This window comes from Crinia signifera, chromosome 2 (genome assembly GCF_055691185.1).
Source record: "Crinia signifera chromosome 2, ASM5569118v1, whole genome shotgun sequence".
Lineage (NCBI taxonomy): Eukaryota > Metazoa > Chordata > Amphibia > Anura > Myobatrachidae > Crinia > Crinia signifera.
In genome coordinates this window covers 278,250,463-278,264,270 of record NC_139218.1, presented here as the reverse complement: position 1 = coordinate 278,264,270, position 13,808 = coordinate 278,250,463, and the positions used below count along the sequence as shown (strand labels likewise).

At 45.1% G+C, this 13,808-nt stretch overlaps 1 protein-coding gene across 1 annotated transcript in view; it reads left to right on the top strand.

The window, feature by feature from the left end:
* Positions 1–13,808, top strand: part of COL4A1 (collagen type IV alpha 1 chain) — a 154,678-nt gene that overhangs the window by 41,840 nt on the left and 99,030 nt on the right. Inside the window, exon 2 of the mRNA XM_083168672.1 lies at positions 13,438–13,494. Coding sequence (XP_083024798.1) covers positions 13,438–13,494 — 57 coding nt within the window. The remainder of the gene's footprint in view (positions 1–13,437; positions 13,495–13,808) is intronic.

Below are 13,808 nucleotides of genomic sequence, written 5' to 3'. Positions count from 1 at the left end.
AAGAGTTCAACACAAGGTCATCTGAGGGATTAAATGGTTCGACACCAACTCAGTCCCCCAACCATATGTAATTACACTGGAGCGATGTGTACCTGGACGATATGCCAGCCAATGGGTTAGCATGTACCGTGATGGGCAGGCTCACAATATTGGTCCATTTTATGCCCAAAACCTTGTATTTAATATATATTTGTTATAGTAATTATAATTGTAATGGATGTCTGGTGCACCGGCTTTATTGTTTACAGTATATGTTGTAGAATTATGTCTCAGCTAGGTAGCATATGCCATTATAAGTAGCTAGGGTGTGCAGTCCAGACCCCCTCAAAATATTGTACCATATGTAGACATCAGAAGGAATGATCCCTCATTCTGTCCTACAGTAAACTGCACAGCGCTAATTGCAATCGTATATTAGGCCGCATGACATGGTTGACCGTAAGATATTGTATGCAACCATAGACCTCATGCAAATTCAGATTGGCCTGCACACTGAATGATCCAGCCAATATATTGTTCTAATTCAACCGGAAATTACATGTTGAACCAAAATTACTCCATACTCAGTTTAAGGGCGGGATGTATTAAAATACATCGCCGCCCTTCGCGGCCCCCCCGCCGCGATGCCGCCGCATATGTACTAACATATGCGGCTGGCATCGCAATGCGGTGACGGAGGCCCCCGCGATACCTGGAATGTGGTCTCCGTCACCTCCCAGCCGGCTCCTTCATCCCTCACGCCAGGGACAGCTAAGCAAGCTGTCCCCGGCGCCTCCTCCTCCCCCCTGCAGTCGGAAGGACGTCCGGCTGCGTCACTAGGGGGAGGAGGGGTTTACCTTCCAGGGTCCAGGAGGACCCTTCAGGAAGGTAAGGGGGAGGAGGGGTCGGCGAGGCGGCGGGTTTGCGTCGGCGTCGGCAGGCGGCGAGCGGCGAAAAGAAGCCCATAGGCTTCTATAGGGTATCGCCACCCAAAGGTGGCGAACCCCTACACTGGGGTTTTACCGCATTTTCCATTTGATACATCTCGCCCTTAGACTAGTAGAATGTATGTCACCACATACTATGTACTATACACATTAAAGTTTAATAAAGCCATGAATATTTTTTGACATGCCATAGAGCAGTGGTTCTAAACTCCAATCTTCAAGTACCCCCAACAAATAATGTTTTCATGAGTTATGTCTATGGAAACAGCTGTAATAATTATTGAACAAAATAGCATAATTAAAAAACAAATCCTGAAAACATGACCTGTTGGGTTTAAGAATATCTGGCATTGACATTAATTTAGGTTTCTTACACATAAGTTTTATAAAAGTGTTATTTTTTTATCCTTGGGTGCAGTAGTCAGGACCCTGGACAGCACCTACAACTGTGACCCAACACAGATGCCCTTAGATGGTCTAAAAAAATGAATTGGACTTTCATCTGTAGTACATCTTCAAGGTGTGTGACCCCCAGCCCATTGTAATACAATAGAAAGGGACATAATTTAATTCGGAACATTATTATCCATGTTTTCTTTGAAACTGACACAGAATTGTACAGATTAATAACCTGGTTCAAGAAGAAAACTTAAGGTGCTTCCCAGACACACAATAGATCTAAGGTGCATACACACTATATAGTTAAAATCTGAAGAAAAGTTTGCAGAAATTGCTGTGTATACAGCTTGCAATGCCGATGCATGTCCCTGTGGACTGCAGGCAAGCCAATTTTGACTATATTGTATACAGTCTAGTGTTCTAGTATAGTAAAAATCATCCATAGTCAAATCTCACCGTGTGTATGCACCTTTACTGTACATGATAAATCACTATTAATACAGAAAATAAAGGTTTATTTAAAAAAAATTATGAAAAAATATTAAAGATACCACAGTGATGTCTAAAGTATTCCTACTTTATAAAACTAATTCCTAACAATATGCCATATAGTGCACCATAAAAGGTGAAATCCCCTGTAATTATAGTGCTTAATCACAGCATTGCAGGAGGCACTGACATTTCTTTATTTACAGGACATATGTGATAAAGGTCAAGAATAAAACACAGGAAGTTATGTTTGAGCCTGCTTCCTGTCTAGTCAGTTGTTGGGGATTAACTGAACCATTTCCTTCTATTTACAAAAATCAATAGAAAAACAGAAATAAAATAATAAAAACAAAAATAGTTTTCCTGCAGAAGTTCACTGGACTGATGTGGTTTGTGTATGTCATATCTATTCTAGTTTGTGCTCATGGACAGGAGTCTAGGTGGTTTAATTAATTTCTTGTGCATGAACTTGAGTGGAACTGTGGAACCTCTAGGATAAGTTGGAGATCTGTGAAACAACTGAGCTGGGCAAGGCCAACAAAGCTCAATGTAGAAACCAGTTAAGACCGGAATGGTTTGACTCTGGAGACGGAGTGAGACTAATCGAATACCAGACTATGATATATACAAAACTTGGTACTAGAAGAGTCTGTGGCAATGAAAACACAATTTTAGGCAGCAGAACTATGGGGCAGATTTATTAAACCAGGTGAAGTGATAAAGTGTTTGGTTTTAACACCGGCCAATCAGCTTCTGTTACATGCTTGATTTGAAAAATGAAAAAGAAGATAGCGGGTATCTCCGGTTCGGCGCTCCCTATGGCTGCCAAAAAAGTTATAAATAAAGGAGATTCCCAACTCCCTTGAACAATCTAGCACACAGTAACAGGGTATATAACTTTATACGGCGCCTGGGTGAGGGAAGTAGTAGCAATATAATGTGTGGTACAGAGGTGATATATATCATGCCTTACCATCCACTAGGACATGGAGACCTAGTTTTTGTAGACCAAATGATCCACACCTGCGTGCATCAGCACTCACCCCTCATCACCCAGCCATACACACTAAGGCGGATTTGAGCTGAAACAGCAAAAAGTGAGCTGTTTTCTGCTCAAAATCGACTATTGAGTATGGGCCTTAAGATTCCAAAGAGTCTTTACTTAACTGGGCCCATTCCAGAACTGCAACATGTGTGACTGACATCATTAGTGATTACCAAATCATTGACCGCTATATACTACATATAGTGGTGTAGCTAGGTGCCACGGTGCCCGGAGCAAGGGCATGTTTTGTGCCCCCCCCCTGATTTGTAATGGGCGGGGCTCTTGCGTGGTGAAAAGGGGGCATGGCCTAACATTATATCACACACCGTAATGCCCATTGCACATTTCAGCAAACTTTGTAATACCCATTATACATAAAGCCACATGCCGTAATGCCAATTACACATAGGGCCACACGTGATGCTGGACACATACTATATAACAAACCGTAATGCCCATTACATACTATATAACACCGTAATGCTCTATTATATACTATACTAGGTGATTCATCGCGCCCTACGGGCGCTCTTCACACCGTCGTAAGGGGCTGCGCCCCCTTAATTTGTGAATGTTTGTATATGAGAAATATGGTTAGAATTGTATGAAAGATGCCCTGTATTGCAACTTAGGTGTCCGCGAATCGCGGGAGGGGGGGTCGCAGAGGGTGCCGCGAATTGCAGGAGGGGGGGTCGCGGGGGGTGCCGCGAATTGCAGGAGGGGGGGGGTTGTGGGGGGGTGGATGCTGCGAATCGCGGGAGGGGAGGGATTGCAGAGAATCGCGGGAGGGGGGTCGCGGGGTGGGTTGCCGCAAATCGCGGGAGGGGGGTTACGGGGGCGGGGGTTGTGGCGAATCATGGTAGGGGGGGTCGCAGGGGGTGTGCCGTGAATAACGGGAGGGGGGGTCACGGGGTGGGGTGCCGAGAATCGCGGGGGGGTGTGTGTGTGCCGTGAATCGCGGGAGTGGGGGTTGCGGGGGGGTGGGGGGGGGTGACGCGAATCGCCACAAGAAAAAATCAACACAGAAAGGTCAACACATGTAAATGTTGACATAAGTGTGGCACTTCATTGGTGTCCATGTCGACACATGAGAATGAATATGAAAACATTCAAAAAATGAAAAAAAAAACTTCAAAAACTCATGTCAACCTTTTTCATTGTCGACCATAGCCATGTCAGTGTTTTCCATGTGCAATTTAATTCTGGAGCTGCCGCGAATCACGGGGGGGGTGCCGCGAATTGCGGGAGGGGGGGTCGCGGGAGGGCGGGGTTCACAGGGGTTCCGGTGGGGGGTTGCCGCGAATTGCGGGAGGGGGGGGGTCACGGGGGGTGCCGCGAATCGCGGGGGGGGGGGGGGGGGGGTGCGGGGGGGTGTGACGCGAATCGCCACAAGAAAAAATCAACACAGAAAGGTCAACACATGTAAATGTTGACATAAGTGTGCCACTTCATTGGTGTCCATGTTGACACATGACAATGAATATGAAAACATTCAAAAAATGAAATAAATCTTCAAAAACTCATGTCAACCTTTTTCATTGTCGACCATAGCCGTGCCAGTGTTCTGCATGTGCCATTTAATCCTGGGGCTGCCGCGAATCGCGGGGGGTGCCGCGATTTGCGGGAGGGGGGGGTTGCGTGGGGTGGGTGCCGCGAATCGCGGGAGAGCGGGGTTCATGGGGTTTCCGGCGGGGGGTTGCCGCGAATCGCCGGAGGGGGGGTTGCGGGGGGTGTGACGCGAATCGCCACAAGAAAAAAATCAACACAGAAAGGTCAACACATGTAAATGTTGACATAAGTGTGGCACTTCATTGGTGTCCATGTCGACACATGAGAATGAATATGAAAATATGCAAAAAATGACAAAAAAACTTCAAAAACTCATGTAAACCTTTTTCATTGTCGACCATAGCCATGTCAGTGTTTTCCATGTACCATTTAATTCTGGAGCTGCCGCGAATCACGGGGGGTGCCGCGAATTGCGGGAGGGGGGGTCGTGGGGGTGGGTGCCGCGAATCGCGGGAGGGCGGGGTTCACAGGGGTTCCGGTGGGGGGTTGCCGCGAATTGCGGGAGGTGGGGGGTTACGGGGGGTGCCGCGAATCGCCACAAGAAAAAATCAACACAGAAAGGTCAACACATGTAAATGTTGACATAAGTGTGCCACTTCATTGGTGTCCATGTCGACACATGACAATGAATATGAAAAAATTAAAAATAAATCTTCAAAAACTCATGTCAACCTTTTTCATTGTCGACCATAGCCATGTCAGTGTTTTGCATGTGCCATTTAATCCTGGGGCTGCTGCGAATTGCGGGGGGGGGGGGGGGGGGGGTGTGTGCCGCGAATCGCGGGAGGGGGGTCGCAGGGGGGGTGCCGCCAATCGTGCAAGGGGGGGTCGCGGGGGGGTTCTTTTTGCCGCAAATCGCGGGAGGGAGGTCGCGGGGGGGGGTGTTTTTTTCCGCGAATCGGGGGGGGGGGTCACGGGGGAGGGTTTGCCGCGATTCGCGGGAGGGGGGGGTCGCGGGGTGGTGGTTATGCCGGGAATTGTGGGAGGGGTCGTGGGGGGGTTCTTTTTGCAGCGAATCGCGGGAGGGGGGGTCGCAGGGGTGTTTTTGCTGCGAATCGCGGTAGGGGGGGTCGCGGGGGAGCGGGTGTTTTTGCCGCGAATCGCGGGAGGGGGGGGCGCGTGGTGGGGGAGGTTTTGACGCAAATCGCGGGAGGGGGGCGCTCACATGGTGGCTGTGGAGTAGCAGTGCTGGGCAACATGGGGAGGCAGAGGGTGTCTGGCACTGTCTGTGGGCTCACTGGGCTGGTTCTCTGTCACATACCTCCCAACATGACCCTCTCCAGGAGGGACACAATGCTCTGTTTCTAGACTTCCCCTTAATGTATGATTGCCATCACCTGTTTTAAACAGGTTAATTTCTCAGAAAGGTGTTCAGCACAGATGAAGGCAATCACACATTAAGAGGAAAGTCCAGGAACAGAGCGTTATAGACACAGACACCCACTTTGAGTGACAGATGTAGCCAAATATATAGGAGATAACACCGTAATGCCCATTACACATTTGACACGTAAGTACCACTTACCTACATGCTCATTGCTAGGAACTTCATGCTTGATGCCAAGGGGATTCATGCTTGATGCCAAGGGGGACTGAAATTGCTCGTTGCCAAGGGGGACTGAAATTGCTCGTTGCCAAGGGGGACTAAAATAGCTTGTTGCCAAAGGGGACTAAAATAGTTCATTGCCAAAGGGGACTGAAATAGCTCATTGTCAAGGGGGACTAAAATTGTTCGTTGCCAAGGGGGACTGAAATAGCTCATTGCCAAGGGGGACTGAAATAGCTTGTTGCCAAGGGGGACTAAATAGCTTGTTGCCAAGGGGGACTACAAAGCCCACACACCCTCGCCCGCTTCTGCTCTGCCCGGCTGAGCTGCCCTGTCCGCTACTATTTTCAATTAAGTCTCCCACTGGACCGCTAGCCAATAGGTGCTTGCGGTCCAGCAGCCATCAATGCTGCTTCAGTGGCTGACTCTTCAAAGCAAATGCAGATCCTGCACAAGAGACCCCACCACCCTGGATATCAGTCCTCTCGCATAGAGGTACGGTATATCCAAGTGTAGCAAGGAGGCAGCAGGTCAGTCCAGAAGGTCTCTTCCTATGTAGCAGGCCAGTTATGTTATGCAGCAACAGTCCAGGCATGTAATGTGAGGACTTCTGTCTGACCCCACTGGTGGGAGGGGAGGTGTGCCCGGCGTCCACATCTGCAGCAGAGACACAGAGCCTGCATAAGTGGTGGTGGTGCAGAGCAGACGGAAGGAACTCAGCCTCTACCTGCAGGACATGCAGGATAGCACCGAAGGTAATGGTCACAGCATTATATCAGTGCACCACAAGCGTCCATTAGCTAGCTAGCGGTCCAGCAGAAGAGGGCAGCCGCAGCTCAGCCGGCACCCGGGGAGAGCAGGGAGTGGGCGGGGGAGGGAGCAGGCTGCACGTCTCCGGCGCCCTTTGCTCTCTCGGCGCCCGGAGCGAGTGCTCTGCCCTCCCTACGCCCCTGACTACATACAGCATTACCGACTATCATATAATACACATAGCATTAGTGACCTTCATATAATGCTGTAGTGACTGCCATATACAGATGGAGACATTTTCATTCATCCTGACAGTGTGCCGTGTCTTGCCGTCTTGGTGCGCCATCTGTACTACAGCAGCATATATGTGTATATACTGTATATCTACACATATACCTGTGTATGTGTGTGCACTGGTATGTACATTTTTATTTTATTTTTCCCATATACTTTGCATGGTAGCTGGCATAAATGGTTCTGAGCAGACTGAACACGTTGCTGTTTCTTGCACCAAATAAATGCAGATATTTTATGCATTCATACTGTTTCCTTTCTGCACATACCGCAAAGAGCCTGATTCAGCATGGATCGCATATGATAAGCTGCTCGCAGCAGATAAGCATATGTGACACATAAATGCAGGATGAAGTGCATACCAACCCCAGTCTGTATTTGCAATTGCTTAAAACTCCACTTTCATTGCTGTTCTGACCTTACCCAGGCTGCGTGTAGCCCCACAGTGCAGGCCTCAGCCTTGCCACTTCCAGAAACAGGGGCGTCACACCCACATTTCTATCAACACCGGCCGCCCCTGTCCCTGTCTCTCTACGTGAACGTCTCAGCCTGTCAATAATAAAATTACGATGCAAGCGCAGGTCCCATCCTAAACATGCGCAGAACATCAGAAAACTTTGCGACTGAACGCCTATGCATTCAGTCTTAACAAAATGATCATTAACTTTCCAGATGTTATATCATTGATAGAATAGGATTTCATTCTGCAACATAATACCGCAGGAGATCAATGTGCCTGGTCATATATAATGGAAACTAGTAAGCCCGCTCTAAGCAAAAGCTTCGAAAACTAGTTGCCTCTGTGATTGAGAGAAAGAGATGTAGTTTCACTCGCTGCCAACAGATGGCAGTGTTTCAGAGACACACAAACACTAGAAATATATATATATATATAGATGATGGGCATATACTCTTAGAATACATTTGTGGCCCCCTACATCTATGCCGTGTATAGTAGCAATTGGTATTAGGACCGTAATGATTATTTGCTGTGGTGTTCCACTGCATGCGCTTAGCTTGCCGACTCCGTGGGACATAAACACATGACCTTCGGCTCCCATTTAACAGCCGTCATAGCATGTGTATGCCCTATGATGCAGGAAGTTGTGAGCTGCGATGCATATGCATTGCAGACACAAAGTAGGAGCACACATCTGTACTGTGGACTACAAAATCAAAGCCTACACTCATTGGACTTGCACATTTTATCATGTAAATTGTTCTTGTACTCTCTATGCTGGTGGTCTGACTCTTGTTTGTCCTTAGTTGTGGGTCACAAAAACACATTTATTTATCATTTCCCAGATGTAAGTGAGCATTTTCCAATTTTAGTGTTGTGATATTCGCTTAGGCTAAACCATCTGATAACCAGCTGCTTTATTAAGGCTTGAGTGACAAAATTATACATTAAGCGCCTTGCAGTCATGCGCAATCTTCATGCAACGCTGATGTTCATGCGTTGGAGCAGTTATTAGCAACTGTGCGAAAGTGAAAGGTTCTAAAAAAAAAAATTACAATGCATGCGTTACACAGGTACTATTATGATCAGTGGTATGAAATGGTATCAGGCAGAAAAGTGCTGGGCGAATATTTTTCTGGTGGCTTGAAATTAACCCATAGTAGACACTGCTACATTTGTTATTACATGTGACTAGGGGGGGAAGTTACTAAGTGGAGTGGTATGGGATCCCGACAGTCATTAGCCCAATGTCGGGATCCCGACTGCCCGGACTCAGACAGCATGGTGAGCGCAAAAAAGCCCCTTGCGGGCTCCCTGCACTTGCCACACTGTGGGCAGCCACCTATTCTATTCTCCCTCTATGAAGGTCGTGGACCCCCACGAGGGAAAATAACGGGTGGTCTTCAGGCACCCGGCTGTCTGCGTTTTGACAGTCGGGATCCCGACGTCGGGTAAATGACTGTCGGGTTCCCGACTGTCGGGAACGCGTCCGGCCCCCGTTACTAAGATGGGTGTTCTATTTCACATGGGATGTTATTGGCAACCAATCAGAATCTACTTATTTGTTTAGCACCTTCTAGAAGATAATAGATGGTAACTGATTGGTTGCCATAGCAACATCCCATGTGTACTAGAACTTCCACCTTAGTAACTTTCCCCCATAGATTCAGGCCCAATGTTGTTACAAGAGACACTGAAGATAAAGATAGTGTATATATTCTAACTGGCTCTTTGTATACATAAAATCCTATTAGAATGAGTTATTTGAATGGTTTAATCATTACTTTGGGTATGATTAATTTAAACCACTGGGTATGACATAACCACCATAGTATCAATACCCAAAGTACATTACTGATTAAATCGTACAAATGACCCATTCTGTTGGGGTTTTAAACAAACAGCCTGTTTGCTTTGCAGTTCATAAACTGGTGTAGTTGTTCACTGAAGAACCTAGATATAACAGTGACACCTACAGTATGTGATATATTGCTACAGTTGGAACGTGAGCACATTTTTAGGCATTTTGATTTAATTTCTGGTACTAGGATGTCCTTGTATTTTTCTGTACATTTATGGAAATATTTGTGTATAGTCATCACTAGAGCTAATGGTAGTCAAGACAAATAAGATAATGTTGCCCCTTGAATCGATTTGACTAACCCGATTACTCTTTAACGCGAGCTGGATTGAACCCGTTATCAACCCTACTTGGGTTAAAATGCCCGGTTTATTTCAACAGGGTGCTTTTACACTGTACAATTTCCCAGTTTACATTGCATTCACGTGGGTTGGGCCTCCTGAGCAATTGCCACAATCCTCCATAGGAACAGTATAAAGGCTCTTACCTGTATGCCGCATTGCTCTGTAACTGTGGCCAACTCCTATTGCTGCTCCACAAGCACAACTGTGATGTCAACCCCCCGTGCCAAGTGTATGGGCAGTTAGTAAACTGCTGGTAAACAGAGCCAGATGGCCCGATATATCTGCAGACATGTGAGCCATTGGCTGTGCTGCACAGCCATCATGATATGTCAATGAATGTTATGTTTACAGACATATCGGGGGTAAACACCCACTGATTGGCTTGCATAGATAGATCAGCCATTTCACTGAATGGCCGATATTTCTGCTAGTACCCAGCCTAAAGCAATGGGTTGTGGGGTACTTGTGTAGTTTCACGGCACCCGATATACCGGATGCGATATCGGCTGATATATCGATGCGATCCTTTGTGATTTTTTTAGCTGTTCATAACTCCACTATCCACTATGCATGGAGCTGATCTTATATAGTGTGGCGAGCGTAGCGAGCCCCGCGAGGGGACGTGGATTACTGCGCTCGCCACACTATATAAAATCAACTCCATGCGTAGTGGATAGGTAAAAAATCGCTTTGGATCGCATTGATATATTGGCCGATATCGCATTGATATATCGGCCGATATCGCATCTGATATATCGGCTGATATCGCATCTGATATATCGGGCGCGTAAAACTACACAAGTACCGGTTGTGGCTTCTGGGAGCCATAGTTCTCCGCATGCCAGATGCATTAAACTGAACGCAGTTTTCTTAAAGAATAGCAACATTCAATCTTATATTTATACATTTATTATTTACAGGAGTTTAAGCTTATTTATTTTAATATTATTATCAATAGCAGTCTGGTCTTTTATGTACGACACTGGAGCATGCAATCATATTAAAATGCAATGAAGATTTTCATGACAATGACTATTCATGAGATGGAAATGTATACAGTACTAAAATTTAATATGACCGACATTTTTATGGCCTGGAGATCATAACACACTTTGCCGGTTTCAAGTGTAAAGTTGCATGTTTATTTAGCTGGCAATGTATCATATTCGCAGAGAATGTTAATGGTAAATAAACAGAAGAGTATAGAATTAAAAGCATATTTCATCTGTGGCATCAGAGTGGTAGGATTGGTTACTCGCATTTATCGTCCCATTTAACAAATCAATGTACTGTAAAGTCTTTCCAAATGTAGTCAGTGAAAGCGTGGTTCATGACTGTCTATCCACATGACCTTCTGTCTATCCAAAGATGTGCAAGCTTTGAAATGCGCTGCATAGATATTTAATCTGCAGCACATTTCAAAGCCGGCACATTTTTGGATTAAAGAGGTCATTATTTATTAGTTGTTTATATAGCACACATGTGTATGGGTCATACGGTCGACAGAAATTAGGTGGACAGTTAATAGGTCGAGCATTCTTGGTCAGCGGTCAAAAAGTCAACACATGAAAAAAGTCAACATGTAAAAAGGTCAACATGATTTTTTTGGTGTCTATGTCCATATAGGACAATTTGGACACCGTATAAGTGTACCGCGTTCTGCCGCATGCTTTGGGCACGGTGTCTCACCGCTCAGCACACTATTATAATCTTAAGGTCCCCATACATTGGACAAGTCAGACCTAATTTCCCCTTAGCTCCCCCGACAGCTGCTCGGTAGAGCTCACTACAATTTGGCACTTGATGTGCCATTTTTACTTGGGATAAATCACATACGATTTATCCCATGTAATTCCCAGGGATCTGTGGGGGCAGGAGGTCCGGGCTGTGGGTGCAGCGTCACGCGGGGCGGGCAGTCGACAGTGTGTGGAAAGCGCTGAGCGGACACTGTGGACAGCGGCGGCAGAACGTTTCTAGATGTTTCAGACATAGGAGGAGATGTATCAAGCATTGGAATGGAGAAGTTGTGCAAAGCATCCAATCTGCTTAATTTATCTAGCACACACAGTCTTTGGAATGACAGGTTGCACAACTTGTGATGTGAGGTGGGTTGCACCACTGCACATACCTCGTTCGCTCAGTATCAGCAATATATGTATATGTATATACATACAGTATATTACTGATATTGAGTGAACGAGGCACGCAAAGTGGTTCAACCCACTTCACATCACTATTTGCCAGACAGGATACTTATTGTAGTGTATCCATGAACCCAATGGCAACTTATCAACCATCGCCAATCTGAGCGCAGTTTCTAACATCCCTGCTAAAAGTTTGCAAAACTTCTCCAAGACTTGATAAATCTCCCCTATAATTTATAATTCCAAGGGTGATTTTTCATATACCCAATATCTGCAGGGGCTTATACTGTCATTTGTTTTGTATTCTAAAGCAAAAACAGCAATATAAAATACCAGCGTTAACTCTTCTGATTTACAAAATGTGGCATTGGTATATTAATAATTACAATGTACAGTAACTGTGCTACCAAACACGTCAGTTTGTAGACAGATGAGACTAGTTTCTTCCATGCGCCATCGTTAAAAGGTATACGTTCCTACATTGTATGCATTACTTCATGCTTGTCTTTGTGGCTTTATCTGAAATTATTTTATATACATATCTAAAAGCTCTCCTGGAAAAAAAAAATCTTAAGACATACTGTATTTACGTTTTTACATTTCAATTTGTTATAAGTGAGTTAAATAACTGTATCCTGGGGAATCTCCAGCATTAGACCTCCAGCTAGGATGGCAGCCAGTTATTTCAGAATGTAGTTAAGAGGTTGCTAGGAATTCCGGAGATAAGCTGGCCAGCACATCCAGAGCTCCTTATTTGGTTGAGATGCTGGCACGTTGAATGCGAAGTACCAAATGAATCCTAATCTCGATTTTAGAAAGGAATGAACCAAATTAAAAAAATTGCATGAAGAGATAATGAGAAATATATGGTGGGCACGGTTATCAGCAACAGTTCATACTGAGCGTAACTTAGATTGCAGCAATGGCAGATAGTGTATTGGTTAGATAAAGTACGTCATAAGATGATTAAGATGCAAAAAAATGTTCACGATTTGTGGTGTGAAATATGATTAAATCTTCTGCTACTTGTTAATGGACAAATGTGAATATATTCTGCATTACTTCCATGGTCCTGTACCATCCTTGTGTCTGTAGTTACCGGCGTGGTTATGGAAATAACTTAGGTGTAGTCCTCTATGCTTATCAAGAGTTCAAAGACCTTTATCTGGGATGCGGTCAAAATCCTAGATAAATCCACGACACCGACAGAGGGAGAATTAATTAGTGTGCCGAGTGTAGCGAGGCACCGGGCCTGCAGTGTGGTGAACGGGATCCAGACTGTCAGAATTGTGACAATCGGGATCCCAGTGTCGGTATTTCAACCACCGGGATTCTGACCACCGGCATCCCATACCGGACCCGGACCGGATCTTATTGCATTTTAAAAAATTAAGAGATTGTACAAAACTATGTAGAGTGTCCTGTAAGTAATCCTTATTTTCATATTATAGTTGAAGATGTTTTGAAGATATCATTTGAATCCTAAATAATTACATTCTCAGACTTTTATATGCAACAATCAACAAACACACTTTAAATTTGCATTTCTAATTGCTAAAAACACAGATTTAAATAGATAAAAGTAATGAATATAATTTTCTTTTTTTTAGGCATGTAATGGATGTGGAACGAGCAAATGTGACTGCACTGGAGTGAAAGGACAAAAAGTAAGTATCATGAATTTGTGTTTTAAAAGAGAAATTTTAAAAGAACCAAAATCCACTGCAATGCTCTAGTGAATCCAATGGCTGCAGAGGTTCTTATTTTTACATAAGTAAGGGTGAGATGTACTAAGCCTCGGCGAGTGATAGAATGGAAAGAGATAAAGTACCAGCCAATCAGCTTTTACCTAGAACGTTAAAGACTATGGGGGGTATGCAATCCAGGATCACGGCTGTAGATTCCTCCCAACAGCCGTGATTCTGGCCCGTTTGCGGTCTAATCGACTGCAGAACGACAAGCGGGATTCAATGTCCCGTCT